The 26,362-nt window shown below is 37.7% G+C and overlaps 2 protein-coding genes across 6 annotated transcripts in view; one reads left to right on the forward strand and one right to left on the reverse strand.

The window, feature by feature from the left end:
• LOC132105873 (golgin subfamily B member 1-like) overlaps positions 1-17,055 on the reverse strand; it is a 29,536-nt gene extending 12,481 nt beyond the window's left edge. Inside the window, exons 1-11 of one of the 5 annotated variants that reach the window (XM_059511349.1) lie at positions 16,935-17,055; positions 15,707-15,794; positions 15,109-15,279; positions 14,883-15,005; positions 9,253-9,426; positions 9,027-9,149; positions 8,703-8,858; positions 8,404-8,523; positions 7,153-7,266; positions 1,731-6,867; positions 1,498-1,580 (exon numbers count right to left, since the gene is read on the reverse strand). In XM_059511349.1, coding sequence (XP_059367332.1) covers positions 1,498-1,580; positions 1,731-6,867; positions 7,153-7,266; positions 8,404-8,523; positions 8,703-8,858; positions 9,027-9,149; positions 9,253-9,426; positions 14,883-15,005; positions 15,109-15,279; positions 15,707-15,787 — 6,282 coding nt within the window. In that variant the 5' untranslated portion in view covers positions 15,788-15,794; positions 16,935-17,055. Of the gene's footprint in view, positions 1-1,497; positions 1,581-1,730; positions 6,868-7,152; positions 7,267-8,403; positions 8,524-8,702; positions 8,859-9,026; positions 9,150-9,252; positions 9,427-14,882; positions 15,006-15,108; positions 15,283-15,706; positions 15,795-16,934 lie in introns of all 5 variants that reach the window. The other 4 variants (XM_059511348.1, XM_059511347.1, XM_059511351.1 and 1 more) reach the window with 4 other exon arrangements.
• Positions 17,056-19,366: 2,311 nt separating this feature from the next.
• LOC132105885 (guanylyl cyclase-activating protein 1-like) lies at positions 19,367-22,405 on the forward strand. Its single transcript, XM_059511364.1, has 4 exons — positions 19,367-19,843; positions 21,541-21,690; positions 21,780-21,873; positions 21,982-22,405. Exons 1-4 carry the CDS (start codon positions 19,646-19,648, stop codon positions 22,107-22,109), a joined length of 570 nt encoding a protein of 189 aa, XP_059367347.1. The 5' UTR covers positions 19,367-19,645; the 3' UTR covers positions 22,110-22,405.
• The last annotated feature ends 3,957 nt before the right edge of the window (positions 22,406-26,362 follow it).

Genomic DNA, 26,362 nt, shown 5'->3' on the forward strand with positions numbered 1-26,362 from the left:
GAACGCTGATAACATGCTGGAAGGTCTCCCTCCTCTTTAGTCCGGAGGACACGGCGTCCGTGATTTCCAACAAGAATGTCAAATTTGGACTCGTCTGACCATAAAACACTATTCCACTTTGAAATAGTCCATTTTAAATGAGCCATGGCCCACAGGACACGACGGCGCTTCTGGACCATGTTCACATATGGCTTCCTTTTTGCATGATAGAGCTTTAGATGGCATCTGCTGATGGCACGGCGGATTGTGTTTACCGACAGTGGTTTCTGAAAGTATTCCTGGGCCCATTTAGTAATGTCATTGACACAATCATGCCGATGAGTGATGCAGTGTCGTCTTAGAGCCCGAAGACCACAGGCATCCAATAAAGGTCTCCGGCCTTGTCCCTTACGCACAGAGATTTCTCCAGTTTCTCTGAATCTTTTGATGATGTTATGCATTGTAGATGATGAGATTTGCAAAGCCTTTGCAATTTGACGTTGAGGAACATTGTTTTTAAAGTTTTCCACAATTTTTTTACGCAGTCTTTCACAGATTGGAGAGCCTCTGCCCATCTTTACTTCTGAGAGACTCTGCTTCTCTAAGACAAAGCTTTTATAGCTAATCATGTTACAGACCTGATATCAATTAACTTAATTAATCACTAGATGTTCTCCCAGCTGAATCTTTTCAAAACTGCTTGCTTTTTTAGCCATTTGTTGCCCTCGTGCCAACTTTTTTGAGACCTGTAGCAGGCATTAAATTTTAAATGAGCTAATTAAGTGGATAAAAGTGTAAAATTTCTCAGTTTAAACATTTGCTACGTTATCTATGTTCTATTGTGAATAAAATATTGGCTCATGTGATTTGAAATTCCTTTAGTTTTCATTTTATTAAAATTTAAAAAACGTCCCAACTTTTCCGGAATTCGGGTTGTACATCTTATTCTGTGCACTAACTCCATTGCATAATAACATATTTGTATTTGTGATTAGGTGCAAATATTATCTGATCATGAAAAGTTACAGCAGAACTCTGTACATCCATCCATACAATGGGCCGGCAATACCACGAATTAGGTGCCCTTGAGCAAGGCACCGAACCCCCAATTGCTCCCCGGGCGCTGCAGCATAAATGGCTGCCCACTGCTCTGGGTGTGTGTTCATGGTGTGTGTGTGTGTTCACTGCTGTGTGTGTGCACTTTGGATGGGATAAATGCAGAGCAGGAATTCTGAGTATGGGTCACCATACTTGGCTGTGTGTCACGTCACTTTCACAACTTTAAGTATCATTTATGTTTATAGCATATATAATGCAGGACAGATTTAATACCAAGAACTACCTTTTTTTAATACCTAACACCTAAGTATGAGTGAAAGTCATATTTCCTTAGCTCTTATTACTTGCATTAAAAAAAACACTTAAAAGTTCTACTATACTGAAAAACAAATCAGTGTCATCAGTTGTATCTTGCAAAGGAATGTTTAAAACTCCAGGATATTTTTGCAATCCACCTACCTGAACAGTGAGAAGTTGTTGCTCCAGTTCCTGTATCCTAGCAACTGCTTTCTCTCTCTCAGCTGTGCTCTTATCCAGTTGACCTAGAGCATCAGGTGTGTTAAGACAATTACTTTTTGATCAAAGTACAAACTATTTGCCCTAAATTGTGGCATTGTTTGATAAAATGCTACCAAGGACAGTTTACTGAAACCACCAAACTGCTTTGAACTTTGTTCTCCTGGGCTGTTTACCTTGCACAGATTGCAGAGTAAGTGTGATTTGGGACATGCATGCTTGACTCTCTTGCTGTTCATCTGTAAGGTTGCTCAGCCGAGCTTCTAGAACAGGTAACACCTTTAAAAACTGTGCAGGGTCAATAGGAATGGATATTTCCACCTCTGCCTCCCCAGGAGTTGTCAAATTCTGAATCCCTCTCCAAAGATTCTCCAGTGCATCCTTGGCTTGCAGTCCTGCTTTCTGTTCCTCTTTATTGGCATCCAGTGTCTCTCTTAAGGACTCGAGCTCATTTTCCATCTGTGTTAAGCGATTTCTTTCATTCTTAGATTCTTCTTCCCTTGCTCTCTCCACTTCATTGAGCTTCTCCTGAAGATGATGAAGCTCTTCCATGCGACTTGCCACCTCCACCTCTAACTTCTTTGTCATTTCCTCTTTCTGGCTCTCAGCAACTTCCAGACATGCTTGCAAGTTTGCCAGCTCGGTCTCAAACCTTATTTGTCTCTCTTGTAACATCTCCAGACTTTCTCTCTTTTCATCTGAAAGTTTTTCTCTTAACTCATCAAACTCTGTGGTCTTTTTCAGTAACTTGGCATTGAGAGCACTGATGGTCTGCTCTTTTTCGCTTTCTGTGGTTTCCATTCTAGCTTCTAGAGATACTTTCAGGTTGGTCAGCTCTTCCGCAAAGCTAGTCTCTCTCTCTTTAAACTTCTCCAGCATTTTGTTCTTCTCTCTTTCTTCAGATTCACTTTTTGCTCTCATTTCATCCAACTCCATGGCCGTTTTTAGTAACTCAGCATTGAGAGCACTGATGGTCTGCTCTTTTTCGCTTTCTGTGGTTTCCAATCTGGCTTCTAGAGATACTTTCAAGTTGGTCAGCTCTGCATCAAAGCTAGTCTCTCTCTCTTTAAATTTCTCCAGAATTTCTTCCTTCTCTCTTTCTTCAGATTCAAGTTTTGCTCTCATTTCATCCACCTCTGCTGCCTTTTTCAGTAACTCAGCATTGAGGGCACTGATGTTCTGGTTTCTTTCATTTTCTAGTGTTTCCAATCTAGTTTCTAGAGATACTTTCAAGTTGGTCACTTCTGCCTCAAAGGTATTCTCGCTCTCTCTCATTTTCACCAGCATTTCTTTCTTCTCTTTTTGCCCAGATTCAAGTTTTCCTCTGATTTCATCCACTTCTGCTGTCTTTTTCAGTAACTCAGTATTGAGAGCACTGATGGTCTGCTCTTTTTCGCTTTCTGTGGTTTCCAATCTGGCTTCTAGATATACTTTCATTTTGGTCAGCTCTGCCTCAAAGCTAGTTTCTCTCTCTTTAAAATTTTCCAGCATTTTGTTCTTCTCTCTTTTTTCCGATTCAAGTTTTCCCCTGATTTCATCCACCTCTGCTGTCTTTTTCAGTAACTCAGCATTGAGGGCACTGATGTTTTGGTTTCTTTCATTTTCTAATGTTTCCAATCTAGTTTCTAGAGATACTTTCAAGTTGGTCAGCTCAGCTTCAAATCTAGACTCTCTCTCTTTCATTTTCTCCAGCATTTCTTCCTTCTCTCTTTCCCCAGATTCAAGCTTTGCTCTCATCTCATCCAACTCTGTGGTCTTTTTCAGCAATTCAGCATTAAGTTGTGTGACACTGATGTTGAGTGTACTGATGATCTGCTCTCTCTCACTCTCCGATGTCTCCAATCTGGCTTCTAGACATGCTTTCATTTTGGCCAGCTCAGCCTCAAAGGCATTTTCTTTATCTTTCAATTTCTCCAGCATCTCTTCCTTTTCTCTTTCTTCAGATTCAAGTTTTGCTCTCATTTCATCCATCTCTGCTTTCTTTTTCAGTAACTCGGCATTGAGGGCACTGATGTTCTGGTTTCTTTCATTTTCTAATGTTTCCAATCTAGTTTCTAGAGATACTTTCAAGTTGGTCAGCTCTGCCTCAAAGGTATTCTCGCTCTCTCTTATTTTCACCAGCATTTCTTCCTTCTCTTTTTGCCCAGATTCAAGTTTTCCCCTGATTTCATCCACTTCTGCTGTCTTTTTCAGTAACTCAGCATTGAGAGCACTGATGGTCTGCTCTTTTTCGCTTTCTGTGGTTTCCAATCTGGCTTCTAGAGATACTTTCATTTTGGTCAGCTCTGCCTCAAAGCTAGTTTCTCTCTCTTTAAAATTTTCCAGCATTTCATTCTTCTCTATTTCTTCAGATTCAAGTTTTCCCCTGATTTCATCCACTTCTGCTCCCTTTTTCAGTAACTCAGCATTGAGGGCACTGATGTTCTGGTTTCTTTCATTTTCTAATGTTTCCAATCTAGTTTCTAGAGATACTTTCAAGTTGGTCAGCTCAGCTTCAAAGCTACACTCTCTCTCTCTCATTTTCTCCAGCATTTCTTTCTTCTCTCTTTCCCCAGATTCAAGCTTTGCTCTCATCTCATCCAACTCTGTGGTCTTTTCCAGCAATTCAGCATTAAGTTGTGTGACATTGATGTTGAGTGTACTGATGATCTGCTCTCTCTCACTCTCCGATGTCTCCAATCTGGCTTCTAGACATGCTTTCATTTTGGCCAGCTCAGCCTCAAAGGCATTTTCTTTATCTTTCAATTTCTCCAGCATTTCTTCTTTCTTTCTTTCAGCAGATTCAAGTTTTGCTCTCATTTCATCAATCTCTGTGGTCTTTTTCAGTAACTCAGAATTGAGCGCACTGATGTTCTGGTCGCTTTCATTTTCTAGCATTTCCAATCTAGTTTCTAGAGATTCTTTTATTTTGGTCAGCTCTGCCTCAAAGGCACATTCTCTCTCTTTTATTTTCTCCAGCATTTCTTCATTCTCTCTTTGGCCAGATTCAAATTTTGCTCTGATTTCATCCACTTCTGCTGTCTTTTTCAGTAACTCAGTATTGAGAGCACTGATGGTCTGCTCTTTTTCGCTTTCTGTGAATTCCAATCTGGCTTCTAGGCAGGCTTTCATTTTGGCCAGCTCAGCCTCAAAAGCATTTTCTTTATGTTTCAATTTCTCCAGCATTTCATTCTTCTCTCTTTCTTCAGATTCAAGTTTTGCTCTCAATTCATCCATCTCTGCTGTCTTTTTCAGTAACTCAGCATTGAGAGCACTGATGTTCTGGTCTCTTTCCATTTCTGAAGTTTCCAATCTAGTTTCTAGAGACACTTTCAAGTTGGTCAGCTCTGCCTCAAAGCTAGTCTCTCTCTCTTTAAATTTCTCCAGAATTTCTTCCTTCTCTCTTTCCCCAGATTCAAGTTTTGCTCTCAATTCATCCGTCTCTGCTGTCTTTTTCACTAACTCAGCATTGAGAGCACTGATGTTCTGGTCTCTTTCCTTTTCCGAAGCTTCTAATCTAGTTTCTAGAGATACTTTCAAGTTGGTCAGCTCTGCTTCAAAGGCACTCTCTCTCTCTCTAATTTTCTCCAGCATTTCTTCCTTCTCTCTTTCCCCAGATTCAAGCTTTGCTCTCATCTCATCCAACTCTGTGGTCTTTTTCAGCAATTCAGCATTAAGTTGTGTGACACTGATGTTGAGTGTACTGATGATCTGCTCTCTCTCACTCTCCGATGTCTCCAATCTGGCTTCTAGACATGCTTTCATTTTGGCCAGCTCAGCCTCAAAGGCACATTCTTTCCCTTTTATTTTCTCTAGCATTTCTTCCTTCTCTCTTTCTTCAGATTCAAGTTTTGCTTTGATTTCATCCACCTCTGTTGTCTGTTTCACTAACTCCGCATTGAGAGCACTGATGTTCTGGTTTCTTTCATTTTCTAATGTTTCCAATTTAGTTTCTAGAGATACTTTCAAGTTGGTCAGCTCTGCCTCAAAGCTAGACTCTCGCTCTTTCAATTTCTCCAGCATCTCTTCCTTTTCTCTTTCTTCAGATTCAAGTTTTGCTCTCATTTCATCCACTTCTGCTCCCTTTTTCAGTAACTCAGCATTGAGGGCACTGATGTTTTGGTTTCTTTCATTTTCTAATGTTTCCAATCTAGTTTCTAGAGATACTTTCAAGTTGGTCAGCTCTGCCTCAAAGCTAGACTCTCGCTCTTTTATTTTCTCCAGCATTTCTTCCTTCTCTCTTTGCCCAGATTCAAGCTTTGCTTTCATCTCATCCAACTCTGTGGTCTTTTTCAAAAATTCAGCATTAAGTTGTGTGACACTGATGTTGAGTGTACTGATGATCTGCTCTCTCTCACTCTCCGATGTCTCCAATCTGGCTTCTAGACATGCTTTCATTTTGGCCAGCTCAGCCTCAAAGGCATTTTCTTTATGTTTCAATTTCTCCAGCATTTCTTCCTTCTCTCTTTCTTCAGATTCAAGTTTTGTTCTCAATTCATCCATCTCTGCTTTCTTTTTCAGTAACTCAGCATTGAGAGCACTGATGTTCTGGTCTCTTTCCATTTCTGAAGTTTCCAATCTAGTTTCTAGAGATACTTTCAAGTTGGTCCGCTCTGCCTCAAAGCTAGACTCCCGCTCTTTCATTTTCTCCAGCATTTCTTCCTTCTCTCTTTGCCCAGATTCAAGTTTTGCTCTGATTTCATCCACCTCTGCTGTCTTATTCAGTAACTCAGCATTGAGGGCACTGATGTTCTGGTCTCTTTCCTTTTCTGAAGCTTCTAATCTAGTTTCTAGAGATACTTTCAAGTTGGTCAGCTCTGCCTCAAAGGCACTCTTTCTCGCTCTCATTATCTCCAGCATTTCTTCCTTCTCTCTTTCCCCAGATTCAAGCTTTGCTCTCATCTCATCCAACTCTGTGGTCTTTTTCAGCAATTCAGCATTAAGTTGTGTGACACTGATGTTGAGTGTACTGATGATCTGCTCTCTCTCACTCTCCGATGACTCCAATCTGGCTTCTAGACATGCTTTCATTTTGGCCAGCTCAGCCTCAAAGGCATTTTCTTTATCTTTCAATTTCTCCAGCCTTTCTACTTTCTCTCTTTCAGCAGATTCAAGTTTTGCTCTCATTTCATCCATCTCTGTGGTCTTTTTCAGTAATTCGTTGTTGAGAGAATTGACAGTCTGTTCTCTCTCATTCCCTGAAGCTTCTAGTCTGGCTCTAAGAGCCTGAAGTTCTTCCTCAGCACGCATTGCCCACTGCTGCCTCTCCTCTTCTCTCAGTCGCCGGGCTTCTGCTAACTCCAATTCCATCTGCCTGAACTGAGCAGTCAGAATCTGCACACATGAAACATTCATCATGTTTATACATTCCTCTTGGTCTATAATCCTAAAAAAAAGAGAGATTTCAGTCCAACCAACTGTAACCACAACATGCAACAAGAAATTCTGTTAGTGACTTGGGATTCCATTTTTAATCACACTGCTGGGCATCCCTATCCTCAATGAAATGGAGGTGTTCAGAAAAAAAAAATCTGAAGAAACTGACTTAGATGATTTTTAGAATATTTTGATTTAAAAAAATTACCAGAACACAGTGTAAACTATACGTGTTGTGCTGACCTGTTTCTGCTGGTCTGCACTGTTGAGTTCCTGCTGCAACATTTCTAGGACTTCTGAACGAGAGCGCAAGGACTCCTCCAGCTCCTCTATGCGCTGCTGGGATACACGAAGAGCCTGCAAAACAATAAGTAGGATTAAACTAAAATAGAACCACGTGGATTGAAAGACCTCCTTAAAAAGCTGTAGGGTTTGATTTATGTTTTTTTTCTTTTGTCATGCCTGGTGTAGACACAGTGTTAATCTGCCCTTTCTTTCTTAACTCCTTTCAAACAACATGCACAAAAACATAAGATGAGTTGGATGCCTCTCACAGAATGTGGAAATGCATCCACCATACAAGAAAGCTTAGATCAAAATTGCCATGGTAAAATGATGAGTTATGATTTCATGCTTTATAATAACACACAAATATGGCTACAACACCACAGGGTATCCCAAAACAAAAAGCCAACAAATATGGAAACATCAAGACTGCTCTTCCCCATCTTATACATCTTTGTTTACTGATGCATAATTTATATGTATGTGTGTGTGTGTACGCATATGAACAGTTCAGATGCAAAAGTCTTCAAGTGCCATCTGAAATTTCTCTAAAATTAGTATTTTTCCCAGGCTCCTATGTTTATGTTCGGTTATTTCACTTTAATGGCAATGAAAAGAACCCATTCATTACCATTAAAGTGAAATTACGGAACCTACACATAGGAGCCTGGGAAAAATGCTTATTTTAGAAGAAAATAAACCCTACGTAGTCAACTGCAGTCAACCCTATAATCGGCGAAAAATTTGGGAGAAAATTTTCACTTGTCTTACCATCGCCTATACAAAGTGCCAAATTATGTTACTTTGTCGGGGGTGGGGGTTACAAATCTAAGAAATGTTTAATTTTTTTCAATTGGGGGTAATCATGCAGTACAAGACATTAATGCAAAATGTGGGACAGAGCTCAATTATATTTAATAATTTCAGATTAGGAAACACTATCTATTCACCATTAACTAGTTTTTTTATTACAATGCATTTTATTAGTATTTTTAGTACTCCTAAAGCACACAGAAATGCCTTATTCTGCACAACCATGTTCTAGACCCTACCCAATACCTAAACATAACTACAACAACAACTACCTTACTGTCAATGAGTAGGAGTTTATTTAGGGGGAAAACTCTAAACTAAAGTGTTACCAAAATATCAATGTGGGCTCTCTTTGAGGAACATAAAAAAAATCAAACATGAGAAACGCAAACACACCTGCTGTAAGTCAAGATCATTTGAGACCTGTGTGAGATTAAGGAGTTCCTGCTCATGTTTGAGGATTTGTTCTTGAAATCGCACATCTTTTTCCCTCACCACAGTCTGCAGAATTCGCACCTGGATGACATTTGAAAAATAAAACAATGGATATGGTCTTTGAGAGTGAAGCCTAGGATTAGTTCATTACTGAAATAAAACAGAACCTGCAAAAGAACTGAACATCATATGACACATGTAAAGATTCGAACAACATAAGCACTTTTCATGTGCTTGAGTCATTTGACCTGTGAACACACCTGCTCAGCATGACCTTCCTCTCTCACACGCTGTTCTGCCTCCCAGAGCTGATGTTGAAGGGACTTGTTAGCGGACTCTGCCTGGCTGAGCTTTTCTTTCAGCTGCTGGAGTTCCTCTTCCATTTCTGGAGCCATTTGGAAGGAGCTCTCTGAATTCTAAAAAAAAACTGTTCATTATTATACTGCCGTACTGAAAATTGTAATGAATTTGGCAATCGCCCATATATAGACGAACAAGATAATACACCACTAATAATATTTATAGAGCCATTCAAGACTACTTCATGCTTAAAATAACACAAACATGTCAGCTTGTCTCTTTACCTGACTGCTGTTCAATGCTTCTTTTCCTTTCAGTTCGTTGAGCTGTTTGTTCAGGGCAGCAGTCTTGGCTTTGGCCTGCAGTTTAAGCTTTGTAAACTTGACTTCTGCCTGTTCTTTCTCTTCCTGTACGAGAACAAACAGGGTCACGAATGCAAAAATCAAGCTTCAGACCTGCTGACATTCATGGTCAACTTGTTTGTTCTTTTCTCGTTATGCAAGTCGGCACCTTGAGCTTTTTTTCAGTGCTGGCGAGCTGGCCGTCCTTCTCTCGAATCAGCTCCTTCAGCTGAACCACCAGCTGTTCGGTCTGGGCCAGCCTCTCCAGGACCTCTTCTGAGCCCTCCGTGTCCTCCAGGGATGCTTCAGCATCAGGCCGAGGCTGAGGTTCAGGACCATCCTGCTCCAAAGACAACAATCAAAAATTATAGAGAGCTCTGTAGGTGGTTAAAGACTCCCAACCGCATGTTAATATTATATCGGCTTGAACATTAAATTCACCCTATTTTTCAAATGCGTGTTTAGATCTTTTGTGAACAGTTCATCCATATATGCATTTCATTCAACACAATCTCATGGCAATTCATAACTATATTATGTTTTGGCGAACTGGAGAAATTGCAAATCTTTTGCAAGCTCTCATTATTTTTGAGTGCAACACCCACATCTCAAAATCCAATCAACAACCAATAGCAGATGTATTTAGACATATTTTAACTAATCTAAGGCTGTAGCTAATACATATTTTGGTAATCAAGTAATATACTGATTATTTTGACAACTGGGGAATCTGTTATGTTTAGTAACACAAACAAAAGACCTAAGTGAAAACCAGGCTTTGGTATGACTATTTACATATAAACTAACGATGAGGCAATGATACAAACCCGATTCCAAAAAAGTTTAGACACTGTACAAATTGTAAGTAAAAAAGGAATGGAATAATTTACAAATCTCATAAACTTATAATTTTATTCACAATAGAATATAGATAACATATCAAATGTTGAAAGTGAGACATTTTGAAATGACATGTCAAATATTGGCTCATTTTGGATTTCATGAGAGATACACATTCCAAAAAAGTTGGGACAGGTAGCAATAAGAGGCCGGAAAAGTTAAATGTACATATAAGGAACAGCTGGAGGACCAATTTGCAACTTATTAGGTCAACTGGCAACATGATTGGGTATAAAAAGAGCCAAGAGTGGCAGTGTCTCTCAGAAGTCAAGATGGGCAGAGGATCACCAATTCCCCCAATGCTGCGGCGAAAAATAGTGAAGCAATGTCAGAAAGGAGTTTCTCAGAGAATAATTGCAAAGAGTTATCATCATCTACAGTGCATAATATCATCCAAAGATTCAGAGAATCTGGAACAATCTCTGTGCGTAAGGGTCAAGGCCGGAAAACCATACTGGATGCTCGTGATCTTCAGGCCCTTAGACGGCACTGAATCACATACAGGAATGTTACTGTAATGGAAAACATAACATGGGCTCAGGAATACTTCCAGAAATCACTGTCAGTGAACACAATCCACCGTGCCATTCGCCATTTTCTCTTGGCCAAGGCTCATTTAAAATGGACTGTGGCAAAGTGGAAAACTGTTCTGTGGTCAGACGAATCAAAATTTGAAGTTCTTTTTGGAAAACTGGGATGCCATGTCATCCGAACTAAAGAGGACAAGCACAACCCAAGATGTTATCAGCGCTCAGTTCAGAAGCCTGCATTTCTGATGGTTTGGGGTTGCATGAGTGCATGTGGCCTGGGCAGCTTACACATCTGGAAAGGCACCATCAATGCTGAAAGGTATATCCAAGTTCTAGAACAACATATGCTCCCATCCAGACATCGTCTCTTTCAGGGAAGACCTTTCAACATGACAATGCCAGACCACAAACTGCATCAATTACAACATCATGGCTGCGTAGAAGAAGGATCCAGGTACTGAAATGGCCAGCCTGCTGTCCAGATCTTTCATCCATAGAAAACATTTGGCGCATCATAAAGAGGAAGATGTGACAAAGAAGACCTAAGACAGTTGAGCAACTAGAAGCCTGTATTAGACAAGAATGGGACAACATTCGTATTCCTAAACTTGAGCAACTTGTCTCCTCAGTCCCCAAACGTTTGCAGACTGTTATAAAAAGAAGAGGGGATGCCACACAGTGGTAAACATGGCCTTGTCCCAACTTTTTTGAGATGTGTTGATGCCATGAAATTAAAAATCAACTTATTTTTCCCTTAAAATGATACATTTTCTCAGTTTAAACATTTGATGTCATCTATGTTGTATTCTGAATAAAATATAGAAATTTGAAACTTCCACATCATTGCATTCTGTTTTTATTCACAATTTGTATAGTGTCCCAACTTCTTTGGAATCGGGTTTGTACTTCGCTCAAATAAAATATCAAAGCCAAGAAATTACATGATTATATTGAACAACACTGTTAAAAATAGGGTTTGGAATGGTTAGAAATTTTTCGGTTCTGCCTAACGGTTCCAGGTTCAATTAAAATCATTAAACAACTATTAAAAAAATAGTGGTATGGAAAAATGCACAATACTTAACTACTCAATGCTCAGTACTGTTTATTACTTACTGTCAACTTAATTTAAAGGTTGGCAATGTCTAAATTCTATACATATTACAGTATACGGATCTTCCTAAGTAGGGTTGGGTATAGTTAGAAATTTTCCTATTCCGGTTTCATTTAGTAGTGAGTGATGTTGAGTAATGCTAATACATCAATCAGCATATTGTTCAAAGTTGATGTTTTTTACACTATCAATAACATTTTGTTTTTCAAGCAGGAATAAGCTGGTTGCCCAAATAGTTCCTTGAGGGCTAAGACACTTGTTTATTTCCCTAAATTAATGAAATACAAAACTGTTATACTTATAACAATGTATAAACACACTCCATAAATCCCCTATTTTAAAAATAATAATGCAGCAAAGAGATGATGTGATGCAATGAGTGGTTTCCAAATTTTTTCACCTGTACACTAAACAATCTAACCCTCATACTTACATAACAAAAGCTGTCTATTTATTTAGTGGTCCATGTTGAAGTCAGTATGTACATTAATGACAATATGGGAAAAATATATATAATAATTTAGTGGCGGCAGGTGATGTGCGCTGAAGGTATATGTACAGTCAGACAAAACGATGTGAACAGTTATCAATGGCGCAAGTGTGCGTACAGTTGAGGGAAACAATGTGTTCGATAGTTTAAGACGCGACACAACGCATCTGTGGAGTGAACATCATTGGAAACAATGTGCTCAGTAATTAAAGAGCCAGGGTGGTGCTTCTGTTGTTTGGTTTGTGACATCCTTTAAGGGGAAACACCGGCGCAAGGCTGATCACAGTGCTTGGTCACGTGTCGCACCAGAACTGTTTTCGTTCCCAGTTCTGGTTAAAATTAGGGATGGGCGTTTTCCACAAATATCACATTCGAATATTTGAGCTCACAAAAAATGAATATTCGAATATTCGTTTATTTAAATTAAGTTTAATGAGTCAGACGTTATTTTTCAGCAACATTTTGTTTTTTTCAGCAATGTTTTCGTAATTTTGAACAAGCTTACAATAAGCTTGAACATTACACATCGTGTTTTGTAGCTGAAAACCTTTAACAATGCGTGCAAACAAACAAAAGTACAGATTAAAAGCAAAAAAAAAAAAAGTGAACAAAGAAAAAACGTAAAGCAGCCTGCAGCAATTAGGCTATTGTACAGAATGTAGCTTACACTTAACTTTTAAACTGTCAGCAAATCTTTTTTGCTTTTTTTCTATTGTTTCAAATGTTCTTGTTAAGAAATACGGGAATGTAAACATGATCAGAGGAAAGTCGGCTCCTTAGTCTGTTAACGATAAGGCCGGCCGTGGAGAAAACACGCTCTGACGGCACAGACGTTGGCGGGACTCACAAATAACGGTGTGCTAAGCGAATACGCTTTGTGAAGCGCTTCATGTTTTCGTTTCACCACTGAATGGGATCCTCATCTGGTGGAATACATGGCTCCAGCAAGAACTGTTCCCACTCGTCTCGGCTGGACTCTCTGTAATCATCGCTGGAGAACTGGCTCTGCCTTTTCCGACGAGTGGGCATTGCATCTTCTTCATCGTAGGTGACGGCGGCTGCATCCGCACCACTCGCATCAAGGGAAATGATACGATAATGTTCAAAAAAGTTTTTTTGTTTTTCTTACTTCTCTCATGTTTTCATCGAGAAACCTGAGATGTTTGTGCCGAGGGTCTAGGGCAGACGCGAGAAGAGGAGTTTTCACTGCATTCTCCAAGTTAGCGGTGTTTATTCGTTGCTTGAGAGATGCTGCAACAATGTTCTTGGATCACTTTCTGTGATTCTCCACGGCATATTTGAAGTACTGTAGAAGGCCGCAGCTCCTAGGGGGGCGTTCACATATCGCGTCTTTTGCATGCTCAAGTTCGTTATTTCCAATGTAGGCGCGCTCATAATGGAAGCGACGCGGTCGCCATGCGCACGCGGTGCGACGCGGTCCCGTTATTTCCAGGCGCGTCCGCACAGCATCGTGTTAAAAACATCTCAACTTTTCAGAATGCCGCAAGCAAACCGCGGGTCATGTGACAAGAACTAAACATTCAGCTTCATTCTTTCCTGTAACAATGTTGAAAGCTCAGCCAAGATGAAGGAACAGCTGATCATAGCTGTATATGGATTGCCATTTTGAAATAAATTTAGTAGCAGAGCTACTGAAAGCGATTTTTTTTGTGCTGCAAATCCATTTATCCTTTGCTGAAATTTCCGCGTCTTCATGGAGAGAACACGTCGCCTCAGGAGTGCTTCTGCCCGAGCGCTTTGGAAAGAAGGAGAAAGCGGCGCGCATAGCCTTTTCCATTCCTTATTAGGCGCAATATGTGAATGGCCCCTTAATCATTCATTAATTATTTTTTGCTTGCATACACCTTCAAATATGCCGTGGAGAATCACAGAAAGTGACCAAATTAGGTTTTATTGTGAACTTGTTTTTTTTTTTTTGGGAAATTCGAATATCATTTTTATTTATCGAATAATTAGAGTAGAACAAATATTTGAATGTTCGACTATCCGTGCACATCCCTAGTTAAAATACATAATGTAAAATGCCTATACATACCGTATTTTTCGGACTATAAATTGCACCTTAGTATATGTCGCATCAGTCCAAAAATACGTCATGATGAGGAAAAAACATATATAAGTCGCACTGGACTATAAGTCACATTCATTTAGAACCAAGAACCAAGAGAAAACATTACCTTCTACAGCCGCGAGAGGTAGACTACAGAAGCAATGAGGAGCATAGAGCGCCCTCTGGCGGCTGTAGATGGTAATGTTTTCTCTTGGTTCATTTCTCTCGGTTCATGTCAAAATAATTTTGATAAATAAGTCGCACCTGACTATAAGTCGCAGGACCAGCCAAACTATGAAAAAAGTGCGACTTATAGTCCGGAAAATACAGTAATATGAACATAACCAACTTAAGTACATTATGTATTAAAACAAATTCCTGCAGAGGGAGCCAACGGCCTGGTGACGTTTAATTTTAAAGCGTGATTAAACAATGTTTAAATCCATTCCAACTCAAGGAAATGAAAGTGATCTCAATCAACCAAACGCTGCACGCCAGAAATTCGGCACAGTGCCGGAGAACTTTATGCCCTGCAGTTTGTCCAGATCAAGTAAGAGTTTGATGTTTTAACATGCTGTAAAAGTGAAACAACAAAAATCTGGGGCCATCGCCGATCTTTGACAGTTAAGGGGTTAAGCCATTCAAGACTACTTCATGCTTAAAATAACACAGACATGTCAGCTTGTCTCTTTACCTGACTGCTGTTCAATGCTTCTTTTCCTTTCAGTTCATTGAGCTGTTTGTTCAGGGCAGCAGTCTTGGCTTTGGCCTGCAGTTTAAGCTTTGTAAACTTGACTTCTGCCTGTTCTTTCTCTTCCTGTACGAGAACAAACAGGGTCACGAATGCAAAAATCAAGCTTCAGACCTGCTGACATTCATGGTCTACTTGTTTGTTCTTTTCTCGTTATGCAAGTCGGCACCTTGAGCTTTTTTTCAGTGCTGGCGAGCTGGCCGTCCTTCTCTCGAATCAGCTCCTTCAGCTGAACCACCAGCTGTTCGGTCTGGGCCAGCCTCTCCAGGACCTCTTCTGAGCCCTCCGTGTCCTCCAGGGATGCTTCAGCATCAGGCCGAGGCTGAGGTACAGGACCATCCTGCTCCAAAGACAACATTCAAAAATGTTCAGCTTGTTTATTGTAAGCGGCATTTGTTGCATTTTTGTCAACAGCCATTTTAAATGTTCAAGTTCTTTATAGTCAGATGGACTTTGATTGGTTTTTATCTTTCATCAGCTGGAAATAAATTATTCTGCAAGTGATTCCTATGATATAATTGTCTGTGCTGTTATTGTTATAGTTATTGTCTTTGGAGTGAACGGACCTTTAGTGATCCATTTTAGATGGTAAACAGCTTGAAAACTAGCTCATAAATCTGTAAATAAGTACTTAAATGTGGGCTATTATCAGATCTTTCAGCTCTTGTAATAAGTTACTATAATTAATGTCCATGTGTGCTCCACAAAGTTTCTTGGTATTGAACCAAAATATCACTCCAAGGATTGTTCAGATTTTGTCTACTCACCTGGAAGTCTCCATCGGAGCGGTCCTCACCCGAGAGCTCCTGGAGGACAGAGGACACCCCTTGGGTCAGCCGGCTAAACATGGCTGACCTGCATGTAAAGATATGCAATAAAATGTTAGTGCACAGGCTGTATCTTGTATCAAGTATCTTGTATGAAGGTCTGTATTGTGTGCATTACTGACACATTTAGGACACAAGTAAAGATAAATCAGAATCATATAACATCAGATAAAGAATGCAATAACAGCAGATATAGACTTACCATCTGGCACAATTCAGACTAATGCACAACAACATCAATGGTTTAAAATTTTAACCAATACATTACAACAGATTTAATTATTTTTTTTATTTTTGTGTTCCATGAAGGTAGAGCTTTGTTAAACACGGACCACAAAAGCTAAAGAGATCCCATATCAGGCAACCAACAACTAGTATTATTCAAATCAAATTCACATTTCACATCAAAGCACCTTTGAAATACCATATTGACTCTTTAAATTAAATGGCACTCACTGTTAATTTACAGTTTGACATTTAGTTTATATAAATATAACAATTATGTTCTGTATCACACCCCATTAATAAATCAATTTTGTTTTGCATAAAGGAAAAGATCTTACAGTTTGTTGTAATTCTCACAGATTATGACGGGACAACTACTGTAAGTACATCACATGCATAACTCAAAATACATAATGCATAACTAAACACTTGATGAGCTCAAGTCTGTTACGCAATGTGCGTGTCCCCAGAACTGACAATAACTACAGAAGTTCTGCACGCCTGTGTAACGCTTACAATACCTCGCTTTGTTTCCTGATAATAAATAACTGACTTTGACAGAGCCATAAAGCGGATTAAAACGAGCAGAACCGAACAACGCCGAAACATAGAAACTGATGACTGCGGCTGCGTCGCTTTCATTTTGTCTACAAAACAGCAAAGATTATTGAGCGACTCTTCTTCCTTGCGTTTTACAGTCGATTGGTATGAGAGCTAATGGTCGAGACACATAAAGGTATGACTTTTATTTTTTGTATTTGTTATAAACTGGCATTATTAAAGCCCAATGAGCGGCAGTAATGAGCGCAAGCTGTGACTGGGCTCGTGCTGATGACTCGTAAACAACTCCATCGTTATTTATAAATGTACTAGTGTTTGTGCATGTCAGCGGCTGGATACAGTCAGGGGCATCTTGTTTATGTTGTTAAACCATGAAACTGACCTGAGTAATGGGCGCAGGAAAGAACTGCGTGGTTTATTTGATCAATTTCGTCTCCAGGAGTTTAGAGCCACATCACCGTCCATTCCGGAAACAGAAACGCAGCGCTGTGATTGGACCGCGCGAGGGAGCGTGTGAAAACTACTAGAGACACTGTGAGCAGCATGACTGTACACCAAGGGACCGTCCACAAAAATAAAACGTAGACGCAAAATGAAGTGGGCATGGTCGTTTGCCAGAGATAAAAGTAACCAGTTTCAACAATTATTTTAGGATTGGAGTTATATCATGGTTCAAAACAGAATGGGACGACATGATTTTAAGTTTAACATGATTATTAATTATGGAAAACAGTTAGGGCGCAGTCTTGTTCTTCTGGCACACTACATCACAATGTTTGTAAGCTTTGTATCTCGCTCGGTGAACTGTTTTGCCGAAGTGATCAAGTGGACATCAATGTTTGCCAGATACACGGTAGCGGTATTTGATTCGTTCCATAGGAGCCTACATTGGTGGACCAGAAGACGCAGTGGGACATCCATAGAGATGCTCTCCAGCAGCGAAACAGAGTCAGACGGATGAAGGACATAAGGTTCTTATGAATTCAAAGGACAAGTTCCTCGAGAGAAAAAAAAAAAAAAAAAAAACAATCTTAAATGGATTTATAGATTCAAAGGAGAACAATATCAATGCATCAGTACATGCATTGTAGTGTTTCTGTACTACTCGAGTTGTATGTTGCCGTCTTAAGTTTTAGTTCATTTCAAAAGGGCTCATGAAAGCACACTAGAGGTTAAGGAAGAGTCCACCACTGTTATAACCACACCTGATAGACTGAAGACTGAACACCTGTTTTTCAGGTCTAAACTAGTTTTTACTGGAATGAAACAATGAAGGAAAGTTGGTTAAGTTCATAGTAGCTGGTTTTATGTTCCAGTTAATCCTAAATAGTGTTGTTTTTACCCTAACAGTTTTTTTATTGTATTTTTTTTAATCATTCCATATTCACTGAATGTAGTTTAGCAGTCAAGGAGAAGAGCAAAATCACTACCATTAGCATTTTGTTTTTGCTAAAAAAAAATTTTTATGTCTGTGGTTGGAGCAAATGTTCAGTATGTTGGGTGAAAGAAATCCTGAAACGAGGGAATTTGTATCATTACTTCCGGGGAAACACTTATCGTCATAATTTGTGTGTGGTAACATGAACCAACTCAGCTCCAACATAGGATCTATTGGACCTCGTTCACATTTCTGGGTTTCTCAGAAGTGAGCATTGCTATTTTAGCTTTGCTGATAAACCAATAGTTTTATTTTTTACCTTTATTTTGATATTTTCTGTTTTAATTTAGCTTTTATAACTTCAAGTAATAATCATGTTTTGTTTATATATAGATATATAATTTAGTTGAGTTAATGATAATAACTTTAGTAGACTTTAGAGTTTAGTAGACTTCTATAGTGGTGAATGAGAGACAACAAATATGATTTCTGCATTCCCATTAGCTCCAGTAGCAAAAGAAAATTCACTTTCTCACAGCAGTTATTATTTATATACAGTTCTGAATTACAATGGTAGTAACTATGAAAACACGTCATCACAGACTGTAAAAGTGTCCATTGAAGTTTTCGTATGGACAGCTTGTGACTGTGTGTGCCTGTACCCCATTGTGAAGCAAGCTTTGAATATGGTCTATATTATTACTTATCCAAAATATCAAATTGTCCGTTAAAGTGTTGAAATGTCTCTGTAATTGAACTCTCTGGAATCACAAGTAATTGTTTGCGTTTGAGATCAATACTAATCTTAATAGCTCTACTAATCTGTATCTTAAAACACTGTGTTCTGAGAACAAAGTCCTGTCGTGATCAACAAAATGCATTTTTAGAAACTTTCTAAAGAAGATGGAACAGATCTAGAAAGAATTACTTAGTGTAAGCCTGAGAAAAAGACAGCATTTTGGATCTCAGATTTTTTTTTTATAAAGCTTAAATCCTTGAGAACTCTAAAAGGACACATTTCATTCATGTTATACTGACTGTAATTTATTAGCTTTTGAATGGTATCAACTATTATTATCTTACATAAATTATGTAATATGGATGTGATGTGTGTAATTTGATGATCAAATGGTAATTAACTGAATAATGTTATGTGAAGAATGTTCTTATCTGCATTATTTGAAATCAGCAAGATTGTGAATATCAATATGTAATTATTGTAAAGGCTTGTATGAAAGTGTATGAAAAAATTTATCTGCTGAAGCTTGTTTCCTTGGCATTAGAGGACTCAAGCTTGTGACATGGCTACTAAAATGTATTCATATGAATATTTATCAGCTAACAGTCTGAAAATAAATGTAGAAACAACTTGCATATGAGAAATGCTGATGCAGTTGCATCTGTTCGTAGACCATCACATTCATTTGTCAGCACGTCCCCAATCTCACATGCAATTACCAATGGCCATCCTTAAGCGTCACATACACAGTGAGCCGGATTAGTCGCAGTTAATATCAATAAGATAAAGTTAGTGAGGTGTGTCTGATCCCAGGCCAGTACAAAAGCCTCCCGAGGGTGCCCACCTCTCTCTTAGGTCCCAGCGTCGTGTGTCTGTGAGAAGCGAAACGCTCGCCTGCACAGCAGACCAGTTGGGCTTCCTGACAGATTAGCTCCTGTCTTGCTCGCCAAAAAAAAAATCAGTTCTCAGTTGAGCGATGGGGAATTCAACGGGCTGCACCGTGGACGACCTGCAGGCTGTTGAAATGCATCTGTGGTATAAGAAGTTCATGACTGAGTGTCCATCTGGTCAGCTCACGCTGCATGAGTTCAAACAGTTCTTCGGCCTCAGAGGTCTGGATCATGAGGCCAATGCCTACATCGAGCAGATGTTCCGCACTTTTGACATGAACAAGGTGAGTGAAAGACAAGTTCATTCTGAGTGGATAATAACAAAGGCCAGATGCTTAGGATGCCTCTAAAACATTCTGCTTTCAAAGACAGTTTCAGCATAGCTGGAATATTTGAAGTTTCAGTTTTTATTAAAACACTGGTTATTATATGCAGACTCATTGCATTCTGTTACATCAGACTTGAAACCATGTCAGCTAATTTAATGTCAGATTGATTTATGCTGAATCTTTTTATGTATTATTTATAAGAAACACTATTTTTTATTATTTATAAGAAATATTTGTAATTCTATAATAGCTATATACAGTTTAAAAATTTGGGGTCAGTATCTTTTTTTTTTTAAAGAAAATAATACTTTTTGCCAGGAAAATATATAGAAAACAATATTTTTTTATTGTAATTCAGATTATTTAACTTGTATTTTTTACAATATTTCTGATTATTATATCTTGATCAAATAAATGCAATCTTGGTGAATATTAAGATACTTAAAAAAAAAAAAAATTCTGACCCCGAAATATTGAATAGGCAGCAACATTTTGAATAGTGAGCAAAGCTCAGATCATACTTACCGTGCTGTCTGGCTCTATATTTATAGCGCTATATTTGGCATGTCACGTCAGCTTTATTTACAGTGACTCGTGTTAATACAATGAATAAGGAGTTTATCTATGAGATTAAGATTTACAGACTGGTGAACAGGTTTGAGATTGCATTACAGAAACATATCCCATTCATGTTTTATTTCTCCAAGTCAAAACATCCTTTCATAATTGGGTCCCAGTGGGATTTTTGGCACAAAAACGGTTTCATGATGCTACTCTTATCTTGATACAAGATTCTCAGCACGTATTTCAGTTGTGTTCAGCTTCATTACCCGATTTAATGAGTACGTCATTACCTCTGTGTTAAAGTCAACACATTTCAACTTCACTTTTCAGGGAAATCAATTATAGGAAAATAGATACAAAATAAATAAGACAAATTAAACAGGAAATTGTAACCCAATTGGTAATAATGGTGTAAAAATAAGCTTTACATTTTATGTTGGCTTTTTCTTTTCTTTTTTTCACGTGTGTGTGTGTGTGTGTACACATAAATATATTTTAGAGCATTTAATCAATTACTACTTTATGCTGTTGTTGCATAAAGCAATATAGAATATCCATATATCTCTACATTAACGCACCTCAGCATTGCCCATGACCTTCTCCTTGACACTGCCCTAGACAACTAGAATCAGTGGCTCAAAAGAGAGGTGACATTTGGAGGAAAGTGTGTTGAACTGAGGATTATGTCTGCGGCAAGCGGCTGGTGTCTGTGTCTCAGACGCAGAGCTTTGAATTTGGAACCTTGGCAGTAATCCTCAAGAGGGCACCCTCATCATCCCGATTGTGATCCTCAACACCTAAATAAGAGAACAATGACATCCAGCTGACATTAGGACTCATTACAGACTAATGTGGGAACACATACTTAATATAAAACATTTTGGAACTTACTGAATATAAAACAAGCTAGTTCCATATGTGGATGCTGATTGGTATACAGGTCTCAAAAGGTCACTTCTCTTTCATCAAACTTGGTTCCAGATGCATTTGAATCATTTCCTCATCAGATATACAAGGTACATATGAGATGTACTACATCACAATGGTCTCAAGTGTTTAAAATGTATCGTTTCATGTCTATTTTGCAGGACGGTTATATAGACTTCATGGAGTATGTGGCCGCTCTCAGTCTTGTAATGAGAGGCAAGATGGAGCACAAACTGCGCTGGTATTTCAGACTTTATGATGTTGATGGCAACGGCTGCATAGACAGACACGAGCTCCTCAATATTATAAAGGTAGGAAAGATCACACTAGAACGAACTGCACTAGATGGCTATGAAAAGAAAATGTAAATTCAGAATAAAAATGGTTTCTTTTACATCAGGCCATCCGTGCCATCAATGGAAGTGAGTCGCAGGAATCGAGTGCTGAGGAGTTCACAAACCGAGTGTTTGATAGGATCGACATCAATGGAGACGGTGAGTGCAATAACAATTGGAATAAGATTCTAATCTTAAGAACTATATCTTTATGAGTATGATAATGATTAGCCCGTCTGTAATCGCTAACTGTTCTCTATTCAACAGGGGAGCTGTCACTGGAGGAGTTTGTAGCAGGGGCACGTAGTGATGAAGAATTTATGGAGGTGATGATGAAGAGTTTAGACCTTTCACACATTGTGGCCATGATTCATAACCGGAGACACAGCGTCTAAGAGACAGTCCACATTCATATATTCCATGTACGGATCTCCCTTAGAGTCAGAAAACAAGAGCAAAAACTCAACGGTCTAACTCTGAAAGCACTTTAAAGTACAGTCACTTCAAACAGAACTAAAGGGGCCAAGAAACAAGAAACTAAACTGGTGTGGGACGTCCCACATCTAATAAACTGACTGTTTCCCAAAAACAGCCTTCTTGCCAAGCAGAAAGAGGCTTCATGGGAAAAGAATCAGTATGATGTGAACATCCATTTATAGTTTTTTTTTGTAACATTAACAAAAAAAAAAGATGTATATTTGATATATATATATACACACACACACACATTTATGTATCACTTGTATTAGAGAAAGACATTTCTAAATGTTTGACTAATAAGTGGCTAAAAATACATTTGTTCAAATGTTTGAAACCCTAAAGGCTGCATAACTGGATAATAAAATACATTAATAAAAACAGTAATTTTGTTGCAATTCAAAATGTTTTTGAATGAATGAATGAATGAACATACAAAAGATCAGCATTTATTTCAATTATAAATATTTTATAACAATTTTAAAAGGCTGTTTGGATTGATTTAATGTGTCCTTTCTCAAAATGAAACAAAATCAAGGTTAAAAAAATAAAAAAATTTGAACAGTTTGTCCACTTTTTGTAATTTAGTTTAAATAATTTTTTAATGAATGTTCAAGGTTAGTTGATGTATTTGTACTATAAATGGTTAACATTTTCCCATCTTTTTTTAACTTGATTGATTTATGATTCTCCAGTCTGATTCAGTGTCTCAATTAATACAAGGATAAAAAATTAAAATCCCCTCATATTAATTGAATATCATTTGTTAATACAAATTTGTTAAAACAGTCTTCAGTTAAGTATTCCTCTGCATGTCAAACTATGTCAGGTCAGGAATGTTTACTTTATACAAGAATCAGAATCAGATTCTCTTTTAGTGACATACGGCTTCCAGTACACAGAGACAACAAAACACAGCAAAAAATTATAATAAAATTATATATCTATATAAACCTAATCCTATAAATATAAATAGACCAATATTGCACAATAAATTGAAAAGGTAAAGGTGGTACCAAATAAATATAAGGATGTGATATAAATGTGCAATACATTTTTATTACATAAGTGGGGACCATTTAACTGTTCATGAGGTAGATTGCCTGGGGGAAGAAACTGTTCTTGTTCCTAGATGTCCTGGTATTTGCGGCTCTGAAGCGCCGGCCAGATGGCAAAAGTTCAAAAAGGGTATAACTTGGATGTGAGGGATCCAGAGCGATTTTCTGAGCCCTTTTCCAGTTATACAGTTCTTGAAGGGTGGGCAGGGGAGCACCAATAATCCTTTCAGAAGTCCGAACCGTTCCCAGAAGTCTTCTGATGTCTGATTTTGTAGCTGAACCAAACCAGACAGTTACTGAAGTGCACAGGACAGACTCAATGATGGCCGAGTAGAACTGTATATATACACTGTTTGTAGATATATGCATATTAAATGTACTAATATTGCATATTGTTTTACTAGCCTCTGCAGGGTTTAAGAATGAAATTGGCTTGTTCTGCATTTGCATAGAAATGTTATAAAGTGCCTTCTGTTGTAGGACTACAGGGCCTACTTTAAGCCTGTTAATAAAATGTGCTTCCATTTGGACATTAAAAACATAACTGACAGCATTATAAGTTCATGCATGTATTAACTAATGGCTGACACCAAAATGCCCCTTTGCCCTTGTGTCTCAAGCCTCCATCTTCTATTTTAACTACGTCAGTGTGTGAGAAAACACGAGTTACATTTGGAGCCTTTTTAACTGCGGTCCCCCCAGTTTCTATGACAACCCCAATCTATTACCATGGAGACCTTGTGAGTCAGACACAGCATCAGTAACCTCTCAGCTGAATTAACTGACTGTGATGATAAAAGCCTAAATTTCAATTAATCACTTACCCTTCACTGCAAAGACCGCTCCTCTCTCCCAGATCCTCATGTAGTGCTTGTTATGGGAACTACTGAGCTACTCCTCTACAAAGGAGCCAAATAACACAAAACATATCTGTAATATCTCACTCATTTAAATGTGGTTGAATGGACATGTGCAACTTTGATGTTACCATGAAGCCTGGGAGGGATGTTACGACAGCCCTCATGCTGCAAAAACACTGCATGAACATGGGAATAACACCTAGTACATATAAATGAATTAATGTTTAATACAATCAATTAGTAGTAAAGCTTTGACCAGAGCACACATATTATGCACCAAACTACCTTTGTTTCAAAGATTTTTATCTAATAGTTTCCTTGAGGAAGGATGTGTTAAATTGATCAACCATGCTAATCTTATAAAGTAAATATATAATAATTAAAATAATTATATAATAATATACAAATTCATGAATAAAGTCTTTTTTTGAACATTCTGTTCATCAATAAATACAAAAACATTAAAAATAAAATCATTCCAACTCCAAAATTTGGCAGGTAGTTTATGAAAAATAAATTGGACCCATTATTACAAACAACAGTATTTATTAGACTAATATTAAGTTGTGTCAAACGTTAACACACCAAACTCATCAAATCTCTCTCTGAGGAAAAAGTCTCATGTATAAACTGACTATTTTTCTATGGTGACATCTGATTGGACTAATAAATGCAGGAATTTCCTGTAACATAATTTCTCCGGCAGTCCATAATTCCTAGTGATGTCATGTGATTTTGTCCACTTAAGATGCCTGGTTCATGTGCACTGCTAGAGGATCACAGGAAGTCCTACAGACACTTCACCACATCAAGCCTACGGTTCTAGAATAAAAAACACATAGATAGTCAACAAGCTAGCACACCATCACGAACACAATGTATTCCTTATGATTTATAATGGCTACATTTATATATTTATTTTTTTAAAACGCCACAATATCTGATTGAAGTTCAATGGTTATTCAAGCTTTCGGGGCCACCAATTTGTGTTTTACAGGAAACTTTATTAGAAAAGTTATTAAATTTTAAATGTCACACACTGAGTCACACAGGCTCATTTTACCTTAAAAACTTGATTTTAAACAAGTTTTAAATTAAACAAGCACTTAAAAAAAGAGCAATATCTAACCAATATATATATATATATATATATTTTTTTTTTAAATGGATAATTAGCTATTAAATCAATATATGAAGAGTTTATTTGCAAAAACAGTTTTATTATATGTATTTTTTTTTATCATTAATCAAAACAACCCAACTGCAGTTTGATTGATATTAATATGAATGCATAATAATAATAATAATAATTATTATTATTATTATTATAATAATTATAAACATGATTTTTAAACATTTTTAAAAAACAGTTCTCTGTTTTTGCAAATGAACTCTTCATATGCTGTTAATTTATCATAGAAAACTTTTTACATTAACAAAAAAATATATATATAACTTTTTTTATAGATGAAACACTGCCACCCAGTGTCCAAAATTCCAAGATTTACTTTACTTGTGCTGCCACATTGTACATAAATCATGTTTTATTTCCTTATAGAAGCTAATTAGAAATGAATGGCATAGTTTGCTATTATCTAAAACAAAATTATTTGCCAAACCTCATCATCTGAGCAATTAAATTACCTGTGAGAAGAGACTGGCTGTAGGTGCAACTCTGCCATCAACCACACTGTAGACTAAAGCCAACAGTCTGTCAAGAGGAAAAGGCTTCGGTCCCAGCAGATGGATACTAGACTGCAGCTAAAAAGACAAAATCAAAGGGAAAAAAAAAGATAGATGACGTTAATAAACCTGCAGGAAGAAGAGTGATGAACAATAAGCAACAGCAGCAACTTTAATTATTAAGACAATGCTTTAAGTATTATGGACCATCAATCAACTTATGTTTACTTATTATGTAAATAATATAATTTGCGTAGGCTATATACTATGAATATACATCAGTATGACGCTTATTACTTAAAATTCAATTAAAATGCATAAAAGTTTAAATTCATTTCAAATGTAACTTCAGAGCCACCGAAGTAGGACTTAAGTACATCTTTATCTATAAATTCATAATTCTACTGTCCTCAAAATCTTTGTACGTGTACTGCAGAACTGACAAGCTTTTATGCAAAACTAAAATATACTTTAATATAATTTCTATTGAAACCTGTAAGTAATTTATTTAAATATGTGTAACTACTAATTTGTAATGATGCAATTGCAATTTAGTACATCTAAAATATA

Source organism: Carassius carassius, chromosome 26 (assembly GCF_963082965.1).
Source record: "Carassius carassius chromosome 26, fCarCar2.1, whole genome shotgun sequence".
Classification (NCBI taxonomy): domain Eukaryota; kingdom Metazoa; phylum Chordata; class Actinopteri; order Cypriniformes; family Cyprinidae; genus Carassius; species Carassius carassius.

Excerpts from the sequence above, each read along its gene's own strand:
- LOC132105885 (XM_059511364.1), top strand. The coding sequence starts at position 19,646 with ATGGGGAATTCAACGGGCTGCACCGTGGACGACCTGCAGGCTGTTGAA. Across the intron at positions 19,844-21,540 it reads GCACTTTTGACATGAACAAG|GACGGTTATATAGACTTCAT; the intron begins GTGAGTGAAAGA and ends TCTATTTTGCAG. Across the intron at positions 21,874-21,981 it reads GATCGACATCAATGGAGACG|GGGAGCTGTCACTGGAGGAG; the intron begins GTGAGTGCAATA and ends TCTATTCAACAG.